Source organism: Rhinoraja longicauda, chromosome 1 (genome assembly GCF_053455715.1).
Source record: "Rhinoraja longicauda isolate Sanriku21f chromosome 1, sRhiLon1.1, whole genome shotgun sequence".
NCBI classification, from domain to species: domain Eukaryota; kingdom Metazoa; phylum Chordata; class Chondrichthyes; order Rajiformes; family Arhynchobatidae; genus Rhinoraja; species Rhinoraja longicauda.
This window is the reverse complement of record NC_135953.1, coordinates 38,717,855-38,745,415: the sequence shown is the minus strand read 5'-3', so window position 1 is coordinate 38,745,415 and position 27,561 is coordinate 38,717,855. Positions and strand designations below refer to the sequence as shown.

General features: G+C 41.7%; 2 protein-coding genes across 3 annotated transcripts in view; one reads left to right on the top strand and one right to left on the bottom strand.

Moving 5' to 3' along the window:
- ca9 (carbonic anhydrase IX) overlaps window positions 1–7,293 on the top strand; it is a 95,826-nt gene extending 88,533 nt beyond the window's left edge. For both annotated transcript variants that reach the window (XM_078409821.1, XM_078409825.1), the window contains exons 12-13: window positions 1,393–1,483; window positions 5,789–7,293. In XM_078409821.1, coding sequence (XP_078265947.1) covers window positions 1,393–1,483; window positions 5,789–5,849 — 152 coding nt within the window. In that variant the 3' untranslated portion in view covers window positions 5,850–7,293. The remainder of the gene's footprint in view (window positions 1–1,392; window positions 1,484–5,788) is intronic.
- An 8,514-nt stretch (window positions 7,294–15,807) lies between these two features.
- Window positions 15,808–27,561, bottom strand: part of LOC144591818 (gamma-secretase subunit Aph-1b-like) — a 31,488-nt gene continuing 19,734 nt past the window's right edge. The window contains exons 3-7 of the mRNA XM_078395863.1: window positions 23,822–23,895; window positions 21,304–21,426; window positions 19,835–19,962; window positions 17,086–17,209; window positions 15,808–16,318 (exon numbers count right to left, since the gene is read on the bottom strand). Coding sequence (XP_078251989.1) covers window positions 16,302–16,318; window positions 17,086–17,209; window positions 19,835–19,962; window positions 21,304–21,426; window positions 23,822–23,895 — 466 coding nt within the window. The 3' untranslated portion in view covers window positions 15,808–16,301. The remainder of the gene's footprint in view (window positions 16,319–17,085; window positions 17,210–19,834; window positions 19,963–21,303; window positions 21,427–23,821; window positions 23,896–27,561) is intronic.

Genomic DNA, 27,561 nt, shown 5'->3' with positions numbered 1-27,561 from the left:
CCAGATTGTTCACTGAACACCATGCTGCCAGCCTTTGGATTTCATCCCTATAGGCTGTCTCATCTCCTTCTGAGATGAGTCCAACCACAGTCGTGTCATCCGCGAACTTGATGATGGTGTTGGTGGGATGGGTGGGGGCGCAGTCGTGAGTGTAGAGGGAGTAAAGGATGGGGCTCAACACACAGCCCTGTGGTGAGCCGGTGCTCAGTGTAATGGTGGAGGAGAGGTGAGGGCCTATTTTGACGGTCTGGGGGCGGTTGGTCAGGAAGTCCTTGATCCATTGGCAGATGGTTTGGGAAAATCCAAGGTCGGAAAGTTTGGTGACCAGTCTGCTCGGGATGACCGTGTTAAAGGCAGAGCTGAAGTCGAGGAAGAGCATCCTCACATAGCTCCCCTGGTGTTCAAGGTGGGTCAGTGCAGTGTGAAGAGCAGTGTCGATGGCATCCCCTGTAGACCTATTTGCTCTGTAGGCAAACTGGTGTGGGTCGAAGGTGGGTGGGAGGCTGGCTTTGATGTGCTGCAGGACCAGTCTCTCGAAGCACTTTGTGATGACCGGTGTGAGTGCTACCGGACGGTAGCTTTCAAGAGAGAGCTAGATAAAGCTCTTAAGGATAGCGGAGTCAGGGGGTATGGGGAGAAGGCAGGAACGGGGTACTGATTGAGAATGATCAACCATGATCACATTGAATGTTGGTGCTGGCTGGAAGGGCCGAATGGCCTCGTCCTGCACCTATTGTCTATAATGGTATTGAGGACACAAGGGGAGGAGAGGTTAGATTGGATGAGAGGCATAGAAATGGTTGACAGTCAGAATCTTTTTCCCAGGATCGAAAAATCAAATATTAGAGGATGTAGTTTTAAGGTGAGACTTTAAAGGAGATGTGTGGAGCAAGTTTTTTTTTTAACGCAAGAAGTGGTGAGTGCCTGAAACGGGCTGCTGGAACCGGTGGTTGAGGCAGATACAATAGTGGCATTAAACAGACTCTTCCATAGGCACATGAATATGCAAGGAATGGAGGGAATGTGTAGGAAGGAACTGCAGATGCTGGTTTATACCAAAGATAGACACAAAATGCTGGAGTAACTCAGCGGGTCCGGCAGCATCTCTGGAGAAAAGCAATAGGTGATGTTTCGAGTCAGAACCCTTCTTCAGACTTGGCATCAGGTTCAGCACAGACATTGTGGGCTAAATGGCCTGTTCTTGTGCTGTCCTGTGCTATGTTCTAATGTTCTATGAACTGGACACTGTCGATTTGCTCTAGTCCAGTTTGCTCAGGGTCAGAAAGGTGAGATTGTTAATTCTAAGCTCCAAATGGTAAATTCACCATCATTCTCTCAAGATCTTAAGCTCAAACAGGACTATTAACAAATATATCTGTTTTTCATCATTAGGTGATACACTGGCTATTATATTTGGGATTCTATTTGGATGTACTGCTTTGGTCTTTGTTATTTATGTCTTGCGGCAAAGAAAGCACAGAAGGTAAGAATTTTGAAAACATTTATTACCTGTCTCAGAAGTAAGTAGAAACTGCCAGCAGTAATGTAATAAAATATATAGGTTCAACCATTTAATGTTAAATGCGGCAGTCCCTTGGGTGACTTTTACTTTTATAAATACTGAGAATGGTATAATTTCACGATCCTACCTAACATTGTACACCCCATTTAAAAAAATGCGTTCATAAACCAATAGGAAAAAAACATGATGTGCCACATGCTCGGGTTTTTGATTGGTGGCATTGAGAAGCAATGCAGGTCAGACTGAGTGCCTAGTCATATTCGTTATCCTAAAAAAAACATTTGCACAAAGACAGGAATGTTCAATCCGACCCTTCAAACCTATTACAGAGGAATAAGGTTAGACTTCCACGTAAATGTTCTGAACCTGTTTTGAAGTTCGTTTCAGATGTCACATAAACATGGAACAGTACAACGCAGGATCAGGCCCTTTGGCCCTCAATGTGTGTGCCGAACATGATGCCAAGACCATTCTTATATACCTGCACCTAATCCATATCCCTCCATTCCCTGCATATCCATGTGCCTATCCGTAAACCTCATAAACGCCACTATCATATCTGCTTCAACCATCACCCCAGGCAGAGCACTCCAGGAAGCCAACAGCTGTGTAAAAAAATGTCCCACACATCCCCTTTAAACATTACCCCTCTCACCTCTAGGATTTGATATTTCCATCATTGGAAAAAGGTTCTGTCTATCCTATCTATGCCTCTCATAATTTAATGGGTGACCACCAGAGATTCACACAATAGTTCAAATGCAGCCTAACCAAACTCCTATAAATCATGTGTTCCTGACTCTTGTAATCAATGCCCTGACCTATGAAGGTAAGGATACCATATGCCTTCTTTACCACTCTATATCGACTTGTGTTGCCACTCACAGGGAGTTATAGACCTGGATCCCAATATCGCATTCACCTCCTGACCACGTGACCCAATTTCCCCTTAATGGTACAGAATTAAGTCAACTAAACATTACATGTCTGCAGCCTAGACATTCCCCCACTTGCTTTAAAGTAAAGGTCGGATTCCTGGGAGAAGCTCTGGATCTTTCTTAACAGCTGCTAATCAGAACTTATTTCTGCCACCCTGAGGAGATATTTACCAGCTAAGGCCCAAACCAGAGCAATTCAAACCGTAGCTAATAATTTTAACTGTCTTCTATTGTGGAGGATCTTCCCTTGTAGACAATTATTTATGGTCTGACCCCTAGTGATAGAACATGGAAGAGCACAGCACAGGAGCAGGCCCTTCAGCCCACAATGTCTAGTTTAGTTTATTTTTTTTAGTTTAGACATGCAGTGCGGAAACAGGCCCTTCGGCCCACCGAGTTCGCACTGAGCAATGATCCCTGCACATTAACATTATCCTTCACCCACTAGGGACAATTTACACTTTTACCAAGCCAATTAACCTACAAACCTGTGTGTCTTTGGAGTGTGAGAGGGAACCGAAGATCTCAGAGAAAACCTACGCGGTCACTGGGAGAGCGTACAAACTCCGTACAGACAACACCCATTGTTGAGATATTTTAGTTTCGTTTATTACTGTCACGTCTACAGTGAAAAGCTTTTTGTTGCATGCCCCTGCTGAACATGATGCTGAGCTAAACTAATCTCCTCTGCCTGCACATGATCCGTATCCCTCCACTCCCTGCATAGTAATTGCCTATGTAAAAACCTCTTAAATCATATCTTCCTCCATCAACACCCCGAGTCAATCTTCTTGTTTCACTCTCCAACAATATGAAGTGTTTCGCCTAACAACTCTAATATTTAAGGCAGAGATGAGATGGATCTTTTTCTCTCTGAGGATGTTTGGAACTCTCTTCCACAAAATGTGGTGGAAGTAGTGTCTTTGAATATTGCTTTGAATATTATATAATACAGAGGTGAACTGATTCTTGATAAGGAAAAGGGTGAAAGTTACCACAGGTTGGCGGGTATGCAGAGTGACGGTTGTAATCAGATCAGTCATGATCTAATTAAATGGCAGAGCAGGTTTGAAGGGTCAAGTTTGTACTTGTGTTTCTAATTTATGTGCATATATAATTCATAAGTAAACTTACCTCCATTGGGATAATGTTCATGGTATGACTGTCTGTACCTGTAGATATACCGTATATTCTATCCTTGAGCCAAAATAAAATAATTATTTGCTGACATAACCTAGGAGTTCAATGTAACTATTAGAGTTAACTGACCATCTAAAAATAAAATGCGTGACATCCACAATGTGAAGCACCATTGAATTAAATGCTGTCAGCATCTCTACAGTTGAAAGAAAATGACATTTAAATCCCCTCATAATATCAGAAAATAAGAGCCTCTTAGCCTCATGAGTTACGTTTCTTGAAAATGATGTTTCCAACAGTCAACATGCATTATTTAATTACATCAAGGGTAAAGTCAGCTTAAAAATAATACTCAAAATTGGGTTTAGTTCACTGTGCGAACTGCAATTTCAATAATGGCACCAGGAGGAGCAATTGCCAGAGATCAGGTTCATCTTTCATTGGAAGAAGGTTATATCCATAGACTATATCCTAAGTTGCTGAAGAGAACCCAGTAATTAAGGTGAACATGGTTATCTCAAATCTGTGCCCTTCTCTGTCGAGTGTGCATGTAGCGTACTTCAAAAATTATTCAATTATACCTTCTTGTGACACGTGACAGTGAAATTACTTCTTTTGCATTCAATTCAGTAAAATCATGTTAAATATTAACACAATAATAAATCATTGGACATTGGACCAAGAACAGATGTAAAGAATGGCTTCTACATGGAACACAAAGTGCTGGAGTAACAGGGCAGGTCAGGGAGTATTTCTGGAGGACATGGATAGGTGACATTTCAGGTTGGGATAAATAGAATCCACAGAACCTAATCACACCCATTTTGTGCTTTAACACTGCCACAAGCCTTCAATACCAGCACAATTTTCCAAGCCTGATTTGAAATTAATTCTCAGATTGCAAACACCAAAAAAATTTAATGGCTTCAGATAAGGACTGACTGCTTGTGGAAAGCACACAATTAGATTCATAGATACATAGACAATAGGTGCAGGAGTAGGCCCTTCGAGCCAGCACCGCCATTCAATGTGATCATGGCTGATCATCCACAATCAGTACCCCATTTCTGCCTTCTCCCCATATCCCTTGATTCCGTTAGCCCAAAGAGCTCTATCGAACTCTCTACTTGGGCCAGTGTGAAGGAAGGCAATCAGAACAGAGGTTGTAACTGAAACAATTTTAGGGACTATATACTGAAAATGTATATTTATTGTAAGGATCTTCAAACTTTTACCTGATTTTATTCTGATTCTGTCTTGATGATGCAGAGTACAGTTGTCCAAAGGTAGACACAAAACGGTAGAGTAACTAAACGGGTCAGGTTGCATCTCTGGAGAAAAAGGAGAGATGATCTTTTGGGTTGGGACCATTCTTCAGACTTCAGTTTTCTATTAGTTTAAGCAAAAGACTAAGTATAGATGGATACTAGGTATGCAAAAAAAAAAATCATTGTAACTAAGGACATGTGACAATAAAGTACTATTGAGATGGAAATTTGCTCATCGGTATAGTCACAGTGGGCCTGTTTCTGCACTATGACTGAGATCATGACATGCATGATCTCTGTTAGCTGTTCCCACTTTCTAAGACCAGAGGCATTTTAGCTGGTTTAATTTAGTTTAGAGATATAGCCCTTCTGCCCACTGAGTCAGTGGTCCCCACACACTAACACTATCCTACACACACTGGGAACAATTTACTATTTTACTGATGCCAATTAACCAACAAATCTGCACATCTTTGGCGTGTGGGAGGTCACCAGAGAAAACCCACGCGGCCGTGGTAAGAACACACAAACTCCGTGCAGATAGCGCCCGTAGTCAGGATCAAAGCTGAGTCTCTGGCGCTGTAAGGCAGCTACTTTACTGCCCGTGAAAATGCTGCCTCAGTAGAATTGCTTCCAGAAGCTGATTTATAAATAAACGGAAATCAATCACATTCTAGGCTGTAAAGCTGAGTGGTGAACAAACATTCACCCTGGGTTAATTTTATATTAAAGGAATCTATCTGTTGCAAGGATTGTTAGGAAAATATTGCACTCGTGAAGATGATAGAAGACCTTAGCCATAGCGCGGTGTCACATTAAAAAAATAATGAGCATGCAATCTTTGTAAATCCTATCAGAATTCTGTCTTAATTCCCTTCAATGTGATTTTTTTTTTTTTTTCATTTTCTTTCCTTTTCCAGGTTAAATACTGAAAGCGGGCAGAAGGTGATTTATAAACCAACCACTACGATGGAAGCATGAGCTTACACTGAGTAACTGCCTTTTGGAAATCTGGAGCTGGACCTGGCTAATGGAACAAAAGTTATTGACTTCTAGAGAAGAAACTATTCATTTATTCTCTGCTGTCATCAGATGTGGCTCATTTATGAATTGCTTTTATATATATATATATATTTTGTTCTGTTCAGTAGTAAGAGGAAGTGAACATTTGAGCTGGAGCTGAATTATTACCTTATTGTGATCTAAGTGCCAAGGGATAAAAATGTGGTCCCAGTTGCAGCCATGTTTGCTGTTCAGATCTTGTCCATCTGCCTCCCCACAGCCCACCCCCCTATTAAGTCAATTATGATGAGGTGGTTCCTATCCCGTGGGGTAGGATGTGAAACTATTTTGTTCGGTTGTATTGATGTTAATCAGCTTTGAGTGAATTATTGAATGTTGATCTATATATTTTTTTCTACTTTACATGTATATTAAATTCTCAATAGCATGGGAAGTCTTGTATATTGTTGAAGTTTGTGGGTAAAGGAATCGGGTTGAACAGTGCTCGTGCATGTTCACGGACTGGGAGTGGTGCTCCCATGTGATTCCACAGGGAAAATCTGTTTGCTGGGGAAATGTGATGTTGTGAAGGATAGTATTGCACAGATAAATAATAATGTTCTGAACTGAGATCATAAAATATCTGTACTAACCTATGCACAGACAATTGGCAAGACTGACACAGAGAAAGTCTTCAACAGCATTATTACAGCAGGTGTTTCTGTTACAGTGTAAAATGAATTAGCTTTTTTGAACTCATTGATGACTGTAATTTCAAATCAGGAGATAAGAATCTGAGCCTTGCTGCCTTCAGGGAAATACTGCAATAATTTGCATTACATATACGGTGGTGTTTATGTCATAAAGTTTCAATAGATTTCGTAAATTCAGCCAGACAAGGAAATGGACTCAGAAGGATCAGATGAAAGAGATTGATCATGCCTGATCACAAACACTGGTTTAGAAAGAGGACAGGAAGGTGGGGAATCAATAAGTATAAGAGAGGGTGACCTGGAGAGTGGGACCAAAACAGCTGAAGCTTTTACACTCTCGTGGGGTAAACTAAAGCTTTAACATTCTGGTGGGGTAAAAGTGATTTAAGACCTCTTAAATCATAAAGAGATTTCAGAGATGAGATCAGAGATGATTCAAGGTTGGAAGTAGCTGGCAACATGGTGTGAGATGGAAGGATTTAAAGACAAGGGTGAAGACATAAAATTAAAATGTTGGGGACAAGAATCAAGTGTACAGTAATTAAGATTAATGTGATGGGTTTAACTGCGTAGGATTAACTTTCTCTAATATGTGAAATTACTTCCACAATAAGTTACTTTGTGTGGATTTTATCTGCAGGGGCATATTAAAGAAAATATTTTATGGCATTCCGTCCAAATTGAACATAGGAATGGTTCTGATTTCAACGTAAAGGTTTTTTTTTGAAATGTTATTGAATCGTTGAATAAAGTACTGGGAAAATAAAATCTTCCTCTTTCTGTTACTTATTTTGCTTGCAGTTTAAGCTTCCCCTCAAAAATATCTGTGTAGCTGTCATTAACATGGCAGAGAAACACCTGAAGTTCTGAGCTGAACCAATGTTCTATAGATTCAGGATCAGTTCCTGTGGATTGGAGGGTAGCTAATGTTATCCCACTTTTTAAGAAAGGAGGGAGAGAGAAAACGGGAAATTATAGACCAGTTAGTCTGACATCAGTGGTGGGGAAGATGCTGGAGTCAATTATAAAAGACGAAATTGCGGAGCATTTGGATAGCAGTAACAGGATCGTTCCGAGTCAGCACGGATTTACGAAGGGGAAATCATGCTTGACTAATCTTCTGGAATTTTTTGAGGATGTAACTAGAAAAATTGACAGGGGAGAGCCGGTGGATGTGGTGTACCTTGACTTTCAGAAAGCCTTCGACAAGGTCCCACATAGGAGATTAGTGGGCAAAATTAGAGCACATGGTATTGGGGGTAGGGTACTGACATGGATAGAAAATTGGTTGACAGACAGAAGGCAAAGAGTGGGGATAAATGGGTCCCATTCAGAATGGCAGGCAGTGACTAGTGGGGTACCGCAAGGCTCGGTGCTGGGACCGCAGCTATTTACAATATACATTAATGACTTGGATGGAGGGATTAAAAGTACCATTAGCAAATTTGCAGATGATACAAAGCTGAGTGGTAGTGTGAACTGTGAGAAAGATGCTATGAGGTTGCAGGGTGACTTGGACAGGTTGTGTGAGTGGGCGGATGCATGGCAGATGCAGTTTAATGTGGATAAGTGTGAGGTTATCCACTTTGGTGGTAAGAATAGGAAGGCAGATCATTATCTGAATGGTGTCAAGTTAGGAAAAGGGGACGTACAACGAGATCTGGGTGTCCTAGTGCATCAGTCACTGAAAGGAAGCATGCAGATACAACAGGCAGTGAAGAAAGCCAATGGAATGTTGGCCTTCATAACAAGAGGAGTTGAGTATAGGAGCAAAGAGGTCCTTCTGCAGTTGTACAGGGCCCTAGTGAGACCGCACCTGGAGTACTTTGTGCAGTTTTGGTCTCCAAATTTGAGGAAGGATATTCTTGCTATAGAGGGCGTGCAGCGTAAGTTTACTAGGTTAATTCCCAGAATGGCGGGACTGTCGTATGTTGAAAGACTGGAGCGACTGGGCTTGTATACACAGGAATTTATAAGGATGAGAGGGGATCTTATCGAAACATATAAGATTATTAAAGGGTTGGACACGTTAGAGGCAGGAAACATGTTCCCAATGTTGGGGGAGTCCAGAAGCAAGGGCCACAGTTTAAAAATAAGGGGTAGGCCATTTAGACCGGAGATGAGGAAAACTTTTTCAGCCAGTGAGTTGTAAATCTGTGGAATTCTCTGCCTCAGAAAGCAGTGGAGGCCAATTCTCTGAATGCATTCAAGAGAGAGCTAGATGGAGCTCTTAAGGATAGCAGAGTCAGAGGGTATGGGGAGAAGGCAGGAACGGGGTACTGATTGAGAATGATCAGCCATGATCAAATTGAATGGTGGTGCTGGCTCGAAGGGCCGAATGGCCTACTCCTGCACCTATTGTCTATTGTCTATTGTCTATAACTACAACTAGTTTAGCACCTATTGTCTAACCCACATCACAATCTCAATTTCTGATTAAAGTCATAGGGCAGCACAGTTGCTGCCTTATCGTGCTAGAGACCCGGGTTCGATCTTGATTATGGGTGCTGTCTGTAGAGAGTTTGTACGTTCTGTCTATGACTGTGTGGGTTTTCTACGGGTGCTGCGGTTTCCTCCCACAAAGAAAAATCCAATGACATACAGATTTGTAGGTTAATTGGCATCTGTAAATTGTCCCTCGAGTGTGGGATATAACTACTATGAACGGGTGATCGCTGGTTGGCGTGGACACAGTGGGCCGAAGGGCCTGATTCCACACTGTATCTCTAAACTAAACTAAATCAGAAAAATTGCTGGCACATTGTAACCTACTCCCCTCTTGTTGGGACATGTTTAAGCATGTTAAAGAGCACAAGAAGAGTACTCTATAAAAGAGTAAAGTACACACTTTAGTCTGTGTGTAAACATCTATAAGGTGAGGTTGACACATAATTACAAAAAACAGTGATACTAAAGCTAAGCTGAATTATGAAAGTAGAACTCTGTCAGAGTTACTGTCTTTTAGATGAGAATTAAAATTTAAAAAACTGAGTACCCTCGTGGGTGAATGTAAAAACAAAAATCTCACTGTGTTAAACTATAGCAGTCAGGCAGCATTTGTGGAAAAATGAATAAACATTCCCTTTGTCATATCTGACCAAGTCCAATGCTGGTGGAGTCAATGAAAATAGCAGATCCATTACCTGAGTAGCACAAGAAAAGTTAGAACAGTTGCAAATCCATGCACTTCCCTCTCTATCTATATGTGTATCTAACCAGCCACCAGGATGGTGAATCTGTGGAATTCTTTGCCACAGAAGGCTGCAGAGGCCAAGGAAGCGATAGATAGATTCTTGATTAGTCCGAGTGTCGGGTTATGGGGAGAAGGCAGGAGAATGGGGTTAGGAGGGAGAGATAGATCAGCCATGATTGAATGATGGAGTAGACGATGGGCCAAATGGCCTAATTCTTCCCCTATCACTTATGATCTTTTGACCTTATGACTATGGCCACTCATAGTAAACCTTTTGCACTTTTATCCCTTCATTGTCACACTAACTAAACGTCGGGTCTGAAGAAGGGGCTCGACCCGAAACGTCACCCATTCCTTCTCTCCTGAGATGCTGCCTGACCTGCTGAGTTACTCCAGCATTTTGTGAATAAATACCTTCGATTTGTACCAGCATCTGCAGTTATTTTCTTAAACTAAATGCCCTTTGTCCTTTGGATACATCCATATCCTCTAACTAACACATGATTCTCTTTTACTTGAAGGGGAAGAGAACACACAGATCACCAGGGAGATGGAAAATACTGGCAAGGGCTTTCCACGCATCTTGCAGCTTGCAAGTGCAGAGGAAGCGATATTGGAGGAGAATTGTTAAGGTATCCTTGTCTGCTGAAAACAGAGAGGTGGAAAATATCTTATTAAATTCATATTGCATTCAGTTACTGACAGGGTTTCAATAGCAAGCGGAATATGATCATCTTCACAAATGTTAACTATTTCTTTTATATGACTAGTTAGAAGCACCAGTCCAATGCGAAGTTAGAGTTTTGGTTTTAGAGATACAGCATGGAAAAATGGTCCATGCCAACCTGCAATCATCCGTACACTGGTTCTATTCTACACGATAGGGACAATTTTCAGAAGCCAATCGATCTACAAACCTGCACGTTTTTGGAATGTGGGAGGAAACCGACGCACCCGGAGAAAACCCACAGAGGGAATGTACAAACTCTGTACAGACAGCACCTGTAGTCAAGATCGAACTCTGATCTCTGGTGCTGCAAGGCAGCAACTCTACCACTGTACCGCCCTAATGTTAATGAAATGAATCTAATGCTCTAAGATAGTAAGTTTATCTCAGTAATAATACCAACACATTGTGTAAAGAACAATTCAACGTGCAATTGGAGCAGGATTGCCATTGTGGAAGTCCTGATGCTCCTTTCATGCATTGAATAGTTGCAGTGAATATGGCCACATGGAAGGTATTAAGACCTTCCTGTTTACTCGTGCATACAGTTCAGATGTTATTATTCATTAAGTTTCCAACTTTCTCTGCTTGCTGGTTAGAGAAACAATGTACAGGTGACATTTGTTCACAATAGAATCACTAATGTGATCCTCCTGCCAACAGTCTGTCCCGTGAAATCTGTCGATGTCAAATGTCATATTTAATGGTCAATATCATAACATCGACGGCAGCAGCAATGCACTCCCCAACCCATCAGTCAGAGACAACTGCACCCGTGGATGCTGTGAGAGGGTCGGCCTGTCAAAGGTAGGCCTAGTCAACCACAGCAGGAAATGCAACCACAGATGAAACCTTCCACTCTCCAAACAGGACAACATCAAAACTGCATCATAATCTCTCTCAGATGGACAGATGCTAACACACATTTAATAGTCTAGGAGGATTGTTTCTCTTTGTCAGTTCTAAAGCGGGTTGAATGGAAGGGAACAGAAATTGCATGCTCTGAAGCACTTGTTAGTCAGTCATAGAGTCGTACAGCACGGAAACAGGCCATTCGGCCCAACTCATCTACACTGACCAGTGTAGGCAGGAACAGCAGATGCTGGTTTAAACCAAAGATAGACACAAAATGCTGGAGTAATTCAGCTGGACAGGCAGCATCTCTGGGTACAGGAGCTTCAGGAGAGACAGGGGTGAGGGAAAAAGAGGAGGGGCGGTGGCGTTGTTGGTTAAGGAGGATGTCACGGCTGTGATCAGAGGCGATATTATGGACGGTTCGTCTAGTGAGGCTCTCTGAGTGCAGCTGAGGAAGAAGAAAGGGATGATCACCTTGTTGGTGTACTAAAGACCCCAGGGCGGCACGGTAGCGCAGTGGTAGAGTTGCTGCTTTACAGCGAATGCAGCGCCGGAGACTCAGGTTCGATCCTGACTATGGGTGCTGCACTGTAAGGAGTTTGTACGTTCTCCCCATGACCTGCGTGGGTTTTCTCCGAGATCTTCTGTTTCCTCCCACACTCCAAAGACGTACAGGTATGTAGGTTAATTGGCTGGGTAAATGTAAAAAAAAAAAAATTGTCCCTAGTGGGTGTAGGATAGTGTTAATGTGCGGGGATCGCTGGGCGGCACGGACTTGGTGGGCCGAAAAGGCCTGTTTCCGGCTGTATATATATGATATGATATGATAATAGTCAACAGGAATTAGAAGAACAAGTGTGCCGGGAGATTGCAGACAGCTGCAGGTCAAATAAGCTTGTTGTACTAGGGGATTTTTACTTTCCCAATTATAGACTGAGAAAATCATAGCATGAAGGATTTAGATGGGGTGCAATTCCTCAAAAGTGTTCAGGAGAGTTTTCTTCAGCAATATGTGGAGGCCCCCATACGTGAGAGGGCAACACTGGATTTAGTATTGGGAAATTGGGATGGGCAAGTTAATGAAGTGTGTGTGGAGGAGCCTTTTGGGACCAGTGACCACAGTTTGATTAAGTTTAAGATAGTTATTGATAGGAACGGAGAGGGTTCACGTGTTAAAATGCTCAACTGGGGTAAGGCCAATTTTGAGGATATGAGAAAAGGCCTCGCTCAAGTTGACTGGAGCAGGTTATTAGAGGGGAAAGGAACATCGGCCAAGTGGGATGTTTTTAAAAGTGTGCTGAAGAAAATTGTGTTCAGGATGTGTACGTCCCAGTTAGACTGAGGGACGAAAGCAGGGAAACGTAAGGAAACTTGGCTGATGGGGGAAATTGAGATGAAAACAAGAAGGATGCATGGGACAGGTAAAGGCAGCTGGGATCAAGTGCATCCCTGGAGGAGTTTCAGGAACTAAGGAGTAAACTAACAAAGAAAATCAGAAGGGCAAAAAGGGGCCAGGAGATAGATCTGGCAGGTAGCATTAAGGACAATCCCAAAAGATTTTATAAATACATATGGGGGAAAAGGGTAACTAGAGAGAGAGTGGGACCTCTCAGGAATCAAAGCGGTCACCTCTGTGTGGAGCCACAGTAAATGGGCAAGGTCCTCAATGAGTATTTCTCCTCTGTAGAAAGACAGTAGGATGGAGGAAATTGGAACAGTCACTGGAAGTGTCTTAAGAGCAGTCAGGGTTACTGTCGAAGAAGTACTGAATGTACTGTCATGTTTGAAGGTAGACAAATCTCCAGGGCCTGATCAGATATATCCGAGGACATTGTGGGAAACTAGAGAGGAAATTGCAGAAGGGCTGATTGAAATTTACGAGTCGTCCTTAAATACAGGAGAGGTGCCGGAAAACTGGAGGGTGGTAAATGTGCCTCTTTTCAAGAAGGGCTGCAGGGAAAATGCTGGGAACTAAAGGCCGGTGAGCTTAACATCTGTAGTTGGTAAGTTACTGGAGTGTATTCTGAGTGATAGGTTATACAGGCATTTGGACGGGCTAGGGCTGATCAGGGATAGAAACATAGAAAATAGGTGCAGGAGGAGGCCATTTGGCCCTTCGAGCCAGCATCGCCATTCATTGTGATCATGGCTGATCATCTACAATCAGTAACCTGTGCCTTGCCTTCTCCCCATATCCCTTGATTCAACTAGCCCCTAGAGCTCTAACTCTCTTTTAAATTCATCCAGTGAATTGGCCTCCACTGCCTTCTGTAAATTCATCCAGTGAATTGGCCTCCACTGCCTTCTGTTAGCGTGGTTTTGTACGTGGGAGGTCATGTCTCACAAATCTGATTTTTTTAAAAGACATGACCAAAAAGGTTGATGAAGGCAGAGCTGTAGATGTTGAGTACATGGACTTCAGTAAGGCATTCGACAAGGTTCCGCATGGTAGGCTGCTCTGGAAGGTTAGATCGCATGGGATCCAAGGAGAGATAGCTGAATGGATAGCAAATTGACTCCATGGAAGGAAGCAGAGGGTGATGGTGGAAGGTTGCTTCTCGGACTGGAGGCCTGTGACTAGTGGTGTGCCTCAGGGTTCGGTGCTGGGCCCGTTACTGTTTGTCATATACATCAATGATTTGGATGAGAACATTCAGGGCAAGATTAGCATGTTTGCTGATGATACAAAAGTTAGTGGTTTTGCAGATAGTGAAGATGGTTGTGAAAGGTTGCAGCAGGATCTGGATAGTTTGGCGAGGTGGGTGGAGGAATGGTTGATGGAATTTAATACAGAGAAGTGTGAGGTGTTGCATTTTGGGATGTCGAACAAGGACAGGATCGACACAGTAAATGGTAGGCTTCTGGGTAGTGTTGTAGAACAGAGGGATCTAGGAGTACTTTTGGCACTTTGGCCTTCATCAGTCAGAGTAATGAGTACAGAAATTGGGAGGTCATGTTGCAGTTGTATAAGACGTTGGTGAGACCACATTTAGAATGTTGTGTTCAGTTCTGGGCACTATGTTGGAGGAAAGATATTGTCAAGCTTAAAAGGTTCAGAAAAGATTTATGAGGATGTTGCCAGGACTGGAGGGTGTGAGCTATAGGGAGAGGTTGAGTAGGCTAGGGTCTCTATTCCATGGAGCGCAGGAGGATGAGGGCAGATCTTATAGAGGTGTACAAAATCATGAAAGGAATAGATCGGGTAGATGCACAGAGTCTTTTCCCAGAGTAGGGGAATCGAGGACCAGAGGACATTGGTTCAAGGCGAAGGTGAAAAGATTTCATAGAAATACAAGGGGTAACCTTTTCACACAGAGGGTGGTGGGTGTACGGAACAAGCTGCCAGAGGAGGTAGTTAAGAAACAGTTGGACAGGTAAATGGAAAAGACAGGTTTGGAGGGATATAGGCCAAGCACAGGCAAGTGGGACTAGTGTAGCTAGGACATTGTTGGCCAGCGTGGGTGAGTTGGGCCGAAGGGCCTGTTTCCACACTGTATCACTCTATGACTCCATGAATGGGTGATGTTTCAGATCAAGACCCTTCTTCAGTCTGCTCTCATTTTGCCACATTTGGTACATAACTTTCTATGGCAAAGCAATGCAAGTGCTCATCTCGGCATCTAAATGCCGTCTGTGATCCAGAACCACTATCTCAGCCACTACATTCCAGACACTTAGCATTCGCTTGGTGAAGAAAGTCTTTTTTATATTCCCTCTAAACCTTTTCCCCAAAAATCTATGCCCGCTTGTTTTAACTACCTCATATGGGGAAATCCTTTTCTGCAGTCTACCGATCTATTTAGTTTTAGTTTTACAGATATGGCATGGAAACAGGCCTTCTGGCTCTCTGAGTTTGCACCCACCATCGATCAATCCATTGTCAAGGTAGGGTTAGGTTTGCGCTGGTTGGTTCCACGGCATGATGGTTGTAGTAAAGAAGTTGTTCTTGAACCTAGCTGTGTGTGCATCAGACATCTGAACCTCCAGCAACAAAAAGCAAACATGGACCAGAACACAAAACTGTGATGAACGTAAGCAAGGTACAATTAACTGGCATATGCAGTTTCCAGTTTGTCTTTCTATTCAAAAGCCTAGCAAGATTCCTAAAGTTGTAAAAAACATTTAAGAAGATCTGAATGAGCATTTGAATAGTTAAAACATTGTAGTCTATGGGCCAAGTGCTGGTGAATGGGGTTAGTACAGATGGGTACTTCTGGATAGCATGGGCATAACAGCTGAATGCTATTATTATGTTGTACGATTCTATGATTTGACCACAGTCATACAGCCGAATCGCAAGATCCAATCTACCGCGGCTCTAGCAGTGTCTGGATGAGTCATTGGAGTTATATTTTCTATACAATAATTGGATAGTTCAAACACCTTAATAGACCAAATAATGTTAATACAACCAAAGTATACTCAAGGCCCAATGTTTTCATAACCAGACTTTATTATTTGAATGTGTTGACAAACATGTCTCATGATAATGTCAAAAAAAGATTTGAAAGAAGCTGTAAGAAAATCCCAGTTTATGAACAATTTCAAGTCCATAATACACATTGTACATTTAACCTGGTGTACAGAGCACTGAATTAATAGAGATTACATTTCCAGGTTATTTAAGAATTACATTTCTAAGTAATAAAAAGCTATAGCCCATCAGTTACTGCAATACCTAAAATGCCCCTTTCCCAATCATGGCACAATGCTTGGTAATTACAAACTTTTTTGTTCAGTAAAAATGTTCTGTTGCACACATGCATACAAGTGTGCAGGCAGTCCCACAATCAGTCAAATATGTGAATGATGTTCATATCATTTATTGTGGTATTGCTTCATCTGTGTTCAAGGCTTCTGTTAGTATTCCAGCAATTTCTGGCAAGATCTCAGTCTGGAAAAGTGGTATCTGTTTCAACTTGGAGCCAGCCTGTGCAGCAATATTATTTATTTGACTTACCTAGGGTGAACAAGAAAGGTAAAATTGGTAAGACACTTCAAAAGGATATTATTTTTCTCTCGTGTTGAATAACTACTTAATATCACATTTGTTAACGGTTCCACAAATGTACTAATCTCACAGGTTCAGTGTTATTACTAGAAAAGATTTCCACTTATTTACTGTAGTGATGGATAGCGCTTTGCACAAAGTGTGATGGATAACACATTCCTCCTAAATTGTTGTTCTCTATAGCAATGCCAATGAAGCTACCTGGCCAACTCCAAGAGTAATAATAACCATTACATGAAAATGGTCCCCACGATCTAGCTAGAAAATGTTGTACAATTTTGGTTCTCATTCAATTTTTTAAAAGTTTCACATTGAAAGCATTTCAAATTGACTAATTCTATTTTTACAATTTTATTAGTCGTAATTAATTGAATTGAATTTTATTTATATTCTTATTTATTTTCAATCCAATGGAAAACCAATTCTCATTTTTCAAATTTACTTTAACATTGCACCCAGCACATCAGATTTCATAGGACAGCAGTAAATATATATTGCATTCAGTCTCCCATTATTGCATTATTGGCCTAAATCATTCTGCAAAATCTTTATAACATCCTCCGTTACTCTTTATTGTAGTGTCTCTGTTGGAGAGTTCTCTTTACATGGGTCCTATAATACAAATATTCTACAATGCAGTACAATTATTATTTAAGCAGGTACAATGTTTCACTATATGATTTTTATTTTTAATACAATAGAAATCATCAACTTACACAAGAAGAAGTTTTGAAGATTTTGCAATGATCCACCTGATGTAAAGTAAGCCCAAGCTGCCATAAGAACCATTATTAGATATGCCGGTATAAGACTACCTTCATACAATGGATTCAGAAATGTCTGTGCGATACAAAGGAACAAAGATTAGTAATTACTTCTGATATTAAACTTTAAATATCAATGTCATTCTTCTAAGATACAAATGCAGTTGTAAAACTGCAAAAGACATTAAACATGTAATAGAAAGTGAACTTCGTTGATCATAAGGGCGGCACGGTGGCGTCAAGGGCAGCACGGTGGTGTAGTGGTAGAGCTACTGCCTTAAAGCGCCAGAGACCCAGGTTCAATCCTAACTCCGGGTGCTGTCTACAGAGTTTGCACGTTCTCCCCATGATCTGCATGTTTTCTCTGAGATCTTCGGTTTCCAACCACACTCCAAAGACGTATAGGTTTGTAGGTTAATTGGCTTGGTCTTCTTCTTGCGTATAGCGTGCACAGCCTAAAGTTGTAGGTCAAGGGTGGACATCCAGGTCAGAGCAGCATCAGTTGCTGGGTGGATAGCCTTGATGGCACCAGGGAAAAGTCTCAGTGAGCAGTCATTCGCGATGTGATTGGCTTGGTATGAATGTAACCTCCAGCGATCCTCGCACATTAACACTACCCTACACACTAGGGACAATTTTACATTTATTGGCTTGGTATAAATGTAAAATTGTCCCTCATGTGTGTAGGGTAGTGTTAATGTGCGAGGATCGCTGGTCAGTGGGCTGAAGGACCTGTTTCCGTGCTGTATCTCTAAACTAAACTAGATAAATAATTATCTGTGGCACAATGGGTAAAAATAGCACGAGGTGCAACAGTGAAGTATATAGATCAGGAAAATCCAATATGTCAATGCTTTGACCAAAAAAAAAATCAAATGGATTTGAAGTTTGACTTAGCATTCCAGAGTTTAAAAGAGGAAATAACTTTCAACTGCACAACGTAGAACTTTCAACATAGAAGGAATTTCAATACTGGTTGTTCGATATCATGCTACTTTAAATGGGATTGCTCTTAGTTACCTACTAGCAGCACACAGAATTTTTGAACTATGAAATCCTCCAGGGTTCTCACTCATCAAATGAGCTCATGACTTTTCAAGTTTTCAAGCATTAGGTTTATGGATGCCACAAGAACAAGACCGAGCTCAAATGTGGTGCTGCCTTCCTTAAGCACCCCATAACATTTCTCACTTGATTATACACAAATGAAGGACCGTATGGTCAACGCTAGTTATAACAGACCATGCAGGGAGGGAGGGGAGGGGAATGGTCTTTCTTATTGCTGATTATCCGCTATACCGAGTAAGGTATTATCATGTATAAATAGTGGAAACAAACAAATGCAGTTGATGGTTAATACACAAAAAGACACAAAGTGCTGGAGTAATTCAGCAGGGCAGCATGTCAGGAGAACATAGATAGGCGACGTTTCGGATCAAGACCCTTCTCGATCCAGAACTGGGCCTGGAATCCAGGCCAGTTGATGGCCCCAACCTGCTGGTGGCCAGGGGTAAGGCAAGGATTGGCGGAGTCAACGGTCACGGCCCACGGGTGGCCGTAGTGCAGGCAAGGGTTGGCAGTGGCAGCGCAGCTTGGAAGCGGCCGAGAAAGCTCCGTGGGCCGGCAGCTGCTGCAGTAGGTCTGGCCTGCAGGCAGCACGAGCCGGCTGGCAAAAACTTGTTGCCAGGGCTGTAAACGGCAGGTGGTGGTGCGAGCCGGGGTGGGGGGTGGGGTGGCTGGATAGTCTGCTATAACCAAAATCCATTGTAAAAAGTAGGAAGGAACAGCAGATGCTGGTTTACACCGAAGATAGACACGAAAGGCCCGGAGTAACTCACGGGTTAGACAGCATCTCTGGAGAAAAGGAATTGGTGATGTTTCAGGTCAACCTGTAGAATTACTCCAGCTTTTTGTGTCTATCTTCCATTAGAGGTCCGTTAAAACAATGGTTTAGAGCGATTCAGAACACAAACAGGCCCCTCAGCCTATATTCATATCTGCCACTCATGTACACCAATCCTATATTAATCAAATCTTGATCTCCCCATGCATTCAATCCCCTCCAAATTCCACCAGTCGTCTACACAATAGAGGCAAATTAACCTATCACTCTGCACTTCTTGGGAATGCAGGAAGACACCGTGTACACTGGGAGGAAAACCATGTGTCCACAAGGAACATATGCAAACTATGTGCAAACACCCGAGGTCAGGATTGAATCCAGATCACTGGTGAAACCAAGCAGCGGCTCAAATTGCTGCATCAATGTGCCCCCCTCTAATTATCATATAGTGGATCTTTCCAACACGGATCATTTAGTTGCACATGGGAATTATGCAGATTCCGTCATCATGAAAGAAATCTGATCCTGCGATAAAGATTATATTTAAATTCAGCTGGGCAAAAAAAAATCCTAGAACTTTATATACAAAGGGAATTCTTAACAAGCCTTTAAATTAAGGAGAAAACCATTAAGTAAAGCAATAAACTACACGATAAATCCCAGATTATATTACAAGTAATTGAAATGATATAATAATATTAGAAAAAGAATTGATGGTGGGGGATGGAGGGTTATAATGAGGAAAGATGGGAGGAGATATAAGTGAAGCATAAACAATGAAATGGCACACTTCAATTCTTTGCATTCTATTATTTCCATGCCTAATGGCTGAAAGGGATTCAAAGATAGAAACCTTACCAGTCCTGATACTAGCAAGTGTGTTGAGATCACTGCTAGAACAGCCCACCATCGCTTATTCTCACATCCATCAAAGAATAGCACACTCCAGAATGTATGTAGCAGTATGATGGCCATGGTCATAAAAGCTGAAAAACAGAGAATAGTTGACCAGGAGGAGAACATACAGCAAGAAAGCATCATAAGCTGCTATGTACACATGCATTTTGTCAATAGGAAGTGTTACTTCTTCAATAGATTCCGAAGACTCTGCTTCCATTGGCCATTGAGAACGAAAATTCCAAATCACCCAGAAGGTGGTGAGTGTATGGAATAAGCTGACAGAGGAAGTAGTTGAGGTACAAAAACAACAGTAACACACATTTCGATAAAGATATGGATAGGACAGTTTTAGAGGGACATGGGCCAGGCCGAGCAAATGGCACTAGCTTGAATAGAGTATCTTAGTCAGCTTGGAAGCGTTAGGCATAAGGGCCTGTTTCTGTGTTGTATGATTCTATGATTCAATGAACTCTGGTCAAGCAACACAACAACATGCCCAAAGCAAAATTATGACAAACTCATTGAACTGCACCATTCAACCAACTCCTAGAATCCTAGATCACTCCTAGGTTCATCGCCCCACGACAGATACACTAATGGTAATATACATTGGCGTACAATCACACATTGGTGCCTGTCCGTGACATACGGACATGAACATTATTCACATCCACCATTAGGTTACTATTGACTGGATGGTTCTTGACCACGAGTCTAACAGCCTTTTGTGTAATCTATCATACATTTATAGCTAACAAAGAAAATGATAAAATCACTTTAACAAATTGTACTGGAGAAAAAGCTCCAAAGATTTTGCTCCTGGGGTTCATTCCAGAAGTATCCTAGAGAGAAATCATTTCCTGTCAACTGCAGGAAAATCCTGCAGGATCAGCAAGTCTAGATTGATCAGAGATACAACTGTTAATTAGAAATGCCCTGGGAATCTACATAAAGATGTTTTCAAAACAGTCTGTCTGAACACTGTGCAAGGGAAGTATTAATACAATGTAGTCCCTAAAGCTTATACAAAGAAAACACCTCTTCATGGCATGTCAAGTCATCAACGAACCTAAGCGCATGTCATTAAAGTTGGCGTAAACACATGTTGTATTATCTGTACCTGTGCATACACTCTCCTAGACAGTGAAGAGCAGAAACTTGGGATACACAAGTAATATGGAACATTTATTTACAATGTTTCATTAGGGATACCAAGATGGATATTTGAAGCAGTAAACTCCTCTAACATCATTCATAATTTATTCATGTATGCAACCAAACTCCTTTTAACTATCGACTCCATAGCTGTCCCAATAGGCAGTTAATCAAGTGCATACCATTAATTTTCAATTAGTAAAGCATTTCTAAGTAGCAGGGTAAAGATACTTTTCAAAGCAACACAAACTAATTGAAATACTAAGAATTACCTGATGTGAGGAAGTAATACTGAGAATCCTTAAATATTCCCACAGTTCCTGGTCCCACAGAGCCAGCTAGTATGTTGACAACAGAGAAAGCACCACTCATTATTCCAAATCCAAGTCCCGCCACTGGAAAATATAAAAATACAAATTTAATTTACAACTTCATATATTATGCACTTATATAGTGAAAAATAAACAGAGAAAACTTCACTTCCCAAACAATAATCAGTTCTCATCACAGAAAAGCTTGCCTTGCACCAATACCTCAGGAAACCAAGGATCCCAACCCCAAAAAATTACCTATCCTTATTCTCCTAAGATGCTGCATGACATGCTGAGTTACCCCAGCACTTTGTCTTTTTTTTGTTGTAAATCAGCACCTGCAGTTCCTGTTTCCACAGACGTGTACTTCCTGGCTTCTTTTACACATCTATCCTTCACCGTCAAATCACTGCTGGATTGTTCATTGTGGAATATTGTTCTGAACTAAGTAACAACATTCTAAAAAATAAAATCAGCAATTATGTAACCCACTAATTTTTCATTTTATTTAACTCTATCCTGAAACAATTTGACAAAATGATAGGAAAATCAATTTTTCAATTTGATACGGTACGATAGAACTTTATTTATCCCAGGAAATTGGTCTGCCAACAGTCATAAAGCACAAGAAGATACATAAAACATGAAATAAAAGTGACGAGGGAAAAGTCCAGGATTTGGGATGTGTAAAGATTGGGGGGTAGGGGAGTCATTCTGCCTCACGACAGAAGGGGGAGGAGTTGGACAGTTAGATAGCCACAGGGAAAAATGATCTTCTGTAGCATTCTGAGCTACATTTTGGTGAAACCAGTCTGTTGATGAAGGTGCTCCTCAGGTTGACCAGTGTGTCATGGGGGTGAGCTGTATTGTCCAAGATGCTCAGGTGTTTGAGGAGTATCCTTCCCTCCAAGACCATCTCCAGTGAATCCAACTCCACTCCCAGGACTGGCAGAATGCTAATAAGGTCTGCATGGACAAGGGCCCAGTCCCATGCTGTATAGCTCTATGACTCTATTATCAAGAGCACAGCAGGCCAAACAATTTAGTATATAATTTAACATATTGGTGAAAACTGAAGGGAAAAAATTGCGAGTAATTTCATTGCCTTTTCTGAGCTATTAAGAAATATTGCAAAATATGTTTTGACAAGAATAAAGTTTAGGTATTTGAATGTAATGTAATAAATAAGACATTTATGAAATGATTTTTATCTATTTAGTAGAAAAGTACAGGGATCAGTTTACGATGGCTTGATTTGATAAAATAACGATTTAGTGAGAAAATGTAATGTTAAACACAAATGGTGTTAAAGGATATTGGACAACAGTGATATGTAAGCAGTGAACAACAGTGAAGACAAAGTGCAGAACAGATTAACACGAGAATACGAGGAAACAATTTGTGTCCGATTCCAAATTAAGTTTAGATGATCTTGAAGAGGAAAAGGAGAGCGTAAAACAGGCAATGTTCTAAAAAATTTAAATTAGATCCACTGCCAAATGTTCTATCTTTTGCAGTGATCTTTTATGTTGCACTTTATCAAATACCTTCTGGAACCCCTTTATTTTCAAACAATTCTAGCAAATCTGTCAAACATTTTTTCCCCTTCATAAAACCATGTTGTTTCTTCGTGATTGTCTTATGATTTTCCAAATGACCTGCTCAATAATAGATTTCAGAATTTTCCATTCACAGATGTTAGGCTAACAGGCTGTAGGAGCAAATGGAAAGGCCACGCAGAGTTTGGTGTTGGAAGGGGTGATTTATTAAAATTGGTGTGCACCAGGTGGGCAGCCAAAGCTGACATCCTGGTGCGCACCAGTTTTAATAAATAGCCAGTTACTTTGAGTACCAACTCTGCGTGGCCTTTCAATTTTACTCCTACATTGGCCTATAGTTTCCTGCTTTGCGCCTTCCCTTTTTCTTGAAAAGTCCTCCAAGAATCAAAGGAATCTTTGTGGAATACTATCAAATAACCCACTATCTGCGGCCACTTCCTTTAAGAACCTAGAATTCAGGTCATCAGATTCAAGTCGCTTGTCAGCCTTCAGTCCCAAAAAGCACTTACCTGAATATGTAATGGAGACGTTCAGCAAAATGGCCCAATGTAACATTAAAACCAACCGCTGCTGCCAGTAATTATTAGGCCCTCACAAATACTGTCTCAATTACCCTATGATCTAATGTATAGGCATAATTGAATCGAAAGACCAATTCAGAGTATATTTTATTTTTCTTAATCAGCATCCTAAATTCAAGTGTAACTGTTCAAATGCACAGCAACCCCGTTTGATGCTGTAACTTAACTGAAGATCTGCGTAGAAGCACAGTTTCCCTAGCAGAAAATAAATGCTCTCCCAAGTTCAGTACAAATCCTTGGATTGAAAATCAGCTGTTTGATAATATATATGGAGTAAAGCCCACAGTGGTATTAACAATTGAAAGTCTCGTGAATTTTTTCAATAAAAGTATTGCTCACCATAAGCCATTTGCTGGACTGACAAAGGTGACTTTCCATCTTCACTTAGTGCTGCTAAACCTTCGTTTGCTTTTCTAAAAATAATTAAAAAACACAAATTGGTAATCTCCTCCTTGAAAACAGATGCCCATTTTAGGAAAATAAACAACAAATACACAAACAAAACACAAATAACATAAAATGTGAACTTACTTTCTAGAACTTAGCTGACAAATACAATTTTTTAAAGTGATAGAAAAACTGAAAAGGCAAATGAAAAATGACAAGGCCAAGTGAAAAATAAACATAACAGTTAAATAAAACCGATTTGTAAAAATTAAGTATTTGCTATAATCTATATATATTATTATCATATAACTAGTCTCATCTTATATATATATATACATATATATATATATATATATACACACACACATGTATGTACCCAAAATACAGCCAAAACAGTACACGACAGCGCAACAATTTTAGGGGCACCTTACTCACCATTCGCCTGCGGTGCGCAGTATCAAGTTTCGTTCAAGTTTTGGCTGTATTTCGGGAACATACATATGTATATATATATAAGATGAGATCGCCATTTTGATCTAATACTTCCATGTTGATCTTGCGTCACAACGGGAACCAACGGGTCCACGGGTCATCTAGTGTTTAATACAATTTAAGGTTGATCATTTTTTCCTTTCATCATCTCCTCCTCAATTTGGGTCACTGATTGATAGATTCAGAGGCTCCAGTAATGTTTAATAACCCCATTCACACAGGCAGTTTCAATGCACGAGTGGCAGGGCTAGAGATGTCAGTCATACAGCATGGCCCACCTTACTCTCCGTCGTCCCTTTGGTGCTAATGGAAGAAGTTTCATTGAAATCGGTATTATATTTTTTAAGTTATTCACATTTTAAAGTTTAAATATATCTCCTAGGGTGGGAGGAGGGAGGGAGGGGGGTGGAGGGAGGCGAGAGGATAAGGGGGGTTGACGGGGATGGAGTGTGGGTGGGAAGGGGGGACGGGGAGGGAGGGGGAGTCCTTATACATCAGTCACTGAAAGTAAGTGTGCAGGTACAGCAGGCAGTGAAGAAAACATAGTATGTTGGCCTTCATAGCGAAAGGATTTGAGTACAATACAATACAGAACTTTATTGTCATTCGGTACCGAGATACCGAACGAAATTACATTTCCAGCAGTCACAGAACATAACAAAAAAGAAAAGAACACAGGACACACGACCCCAACACAAACATCCATCACAGTAACTCCAAACACCCCCTCACTGTGATGGAAGGCAACAAAACTTCCACTCTCTTCCCCCCACGCCCACGGATAGGCAGCTCGACCCCTACCGAGGCGACCGACACGCAAGGGGATGGAAGTCCCCGCGGCCGAGCCGCACCGGGCACTGAAACGTCCCGCGGCCGTACCGGGCGATTGAAGTCCCCGCGGCTGAGCCGCACCGGGCACTGAAACGTCCCGCGGCCGAGCCATACCGGGCGATGGAAGGCCCCGCGGCCGAGCCGCACCGGGCGCTGCTAAGTCCCGCGGCCGAGCCGCGCCGGCGATGTTATGTCCAGCAGCTGAGCCGCGCCGGGCGATGGAAGGCCCTGCGGCCGAGCCGCAGCGGGCGCTGAACCGTTCCGCAGCCGAGCCACGCGGGGCGATGGAAGGCCCCGCGGCCGAGCCGCACTGAGCGCTGAAACGTCCCGCGGCCGAGCCACGCCGCCGATGTTAAGTCCAGCGGCCGAGCCGCGCGATGGAAGGCCCCGCGGGCAATGGAAGGCCCCGCGGCCGAGCCGCGCCCCGAGGAAGAGACCTAAAAAAAGAAAGGTTTCCCCCACCCCACCACCCCCCCCACCCCACCCCACATACACAGCCAAAAACAAAAACCATCCCAACACCAACACACAAACAAAAAAAGGAAAAAAGACAAACAGACTGCCAGCGAGCCGCAGCCGTTAGGTGCAGCCACACGTGATACAGGAGCAAGGAGAGCAAACTGCAGTTGTACAGGGCCCTGGTGAGACCACACCTGGACTATTGTGTGCCGTTTTGGTCTCCTAATTTGAGGAAGGACATTCTTGCTTTTGAGGGAGTGCAGCGAAGGTTCACTGGGTTAGTTCCCGGAATGAAAGAAACAGCCAGCTTACTGAGGATTTCCTGCATTTTGTGTTTTAATTCTGACTTCCTGATATTTTGCTAAATCAGTCAAATTACACATTTTTGACAGGCCGCCTAATCGACTTTGAAGTTCACATAAGTGATGCAAAGAATGTCATCAGCATTCACATGATCTTGTGCATGAAATAGGACCACAGCAGAATGCTTTAAAGTGTCTTTGTGAATGATTCTGCGGGCAAGAAAATAAGCATTTACTGGAAGTACACTGGCTATATTTATGCAAGTCACATGGGAATAGTCACACAGAAATGAAGAGCGATTAAGAAATAAATGAAAGAGACTATTATGATAACTATGTCAAATGATTAAAAAAAGACAAGGATAATATTTCTGGACACAAAGTGCTGGTGTAACTCAGCAGGTCAGGCAGCATCGCTGGAAAAGATGGATAGGTGACATTTTGGGTCAAGGCAGATAACATTTTTAGGTTTGATGAGAGCAGTACCGCACTGTAGACGGGGTGCAACATGGTATTCAAGAGAAAAGTGCAAGGAAATGATAACATTAATGAGGTTCGAGAAGAGAAATAATCAAGGAAGAAGTTGGGAAATATGTAAAATGATCAGCCATGATCACATTGAATGTCCGAATGGCCTCCTCCTGCACCTATTGTCTATAGTTGTAATAGTCAGGAGAGTAGACATTTACAGAGATAATGACAAAATCTGTTTCATCATCTTTCAGTCTTATAGTTTCTTATCAATTAAAGAAACAAGGAACTACATATGTAGGTTAATGCGCCAAATGACGCAAAGTGGTGGAGTAACTCAGCAGGTCAGGTAGCATTCCTGGAGAACATCGATAGGTGATGTTTTGTGTCGAGACCCTTCTTCAGACTTTTGAAATGTTTCCCTCCCATTGTGCAAGTTCCACCCACAACTACTAAAAGTGACCTAGCTATAATTCTATTAAAACAGGTCATCTAGTTAAAATATTTTGGCAACATTTTGCATGATTCTTTGAAACAATATTAGTGGAAAACAATAATGTATACACATCTCAGTTCATAACTAATGTCCTATTTATTCAGCAATATTAACTGCAAGAAAATAACTGCAGATGCTAGTACAAATCGAAGGTATTTATTCACAATATGCTGGAGTAACTCAGCAGGTCAGGCAGCATCTCAGGAGAGAAGGAATGGGTGACGTTTCGGGTCGAGACCCTTCTTCAGACTGAGCAATCTTCAGGAATATTAACTGGTAACTACTGTGAATATTGCCTTCCTGTAGATTTTTAATTACTTTCAAAGAAATCCTACCAAGTTCAAATCTGATCTCAGCTGCAGATGGTTTATTAAAATCAAATTCTTTGTAAGCATTCAGACAATGATGGGCATATGGAATGAAGTGCCAAAAGAAGTGGTCGAGGCAAGTACAATGACAACATTTAGAAACATAGAAACATAGAAAATAGGTGCAGGAGTAGGCCATTCAGCCCTTCGAGCCTGCACCGCCATTCAATATGATCATGGCTGATCATTCAGCTCAGTAGCCTGTACCTGCCTTCTCTCCATACCCCCTGATCCCTTTAGCAAAAAGGGCCACATCTAACTCCCTCTTAAATA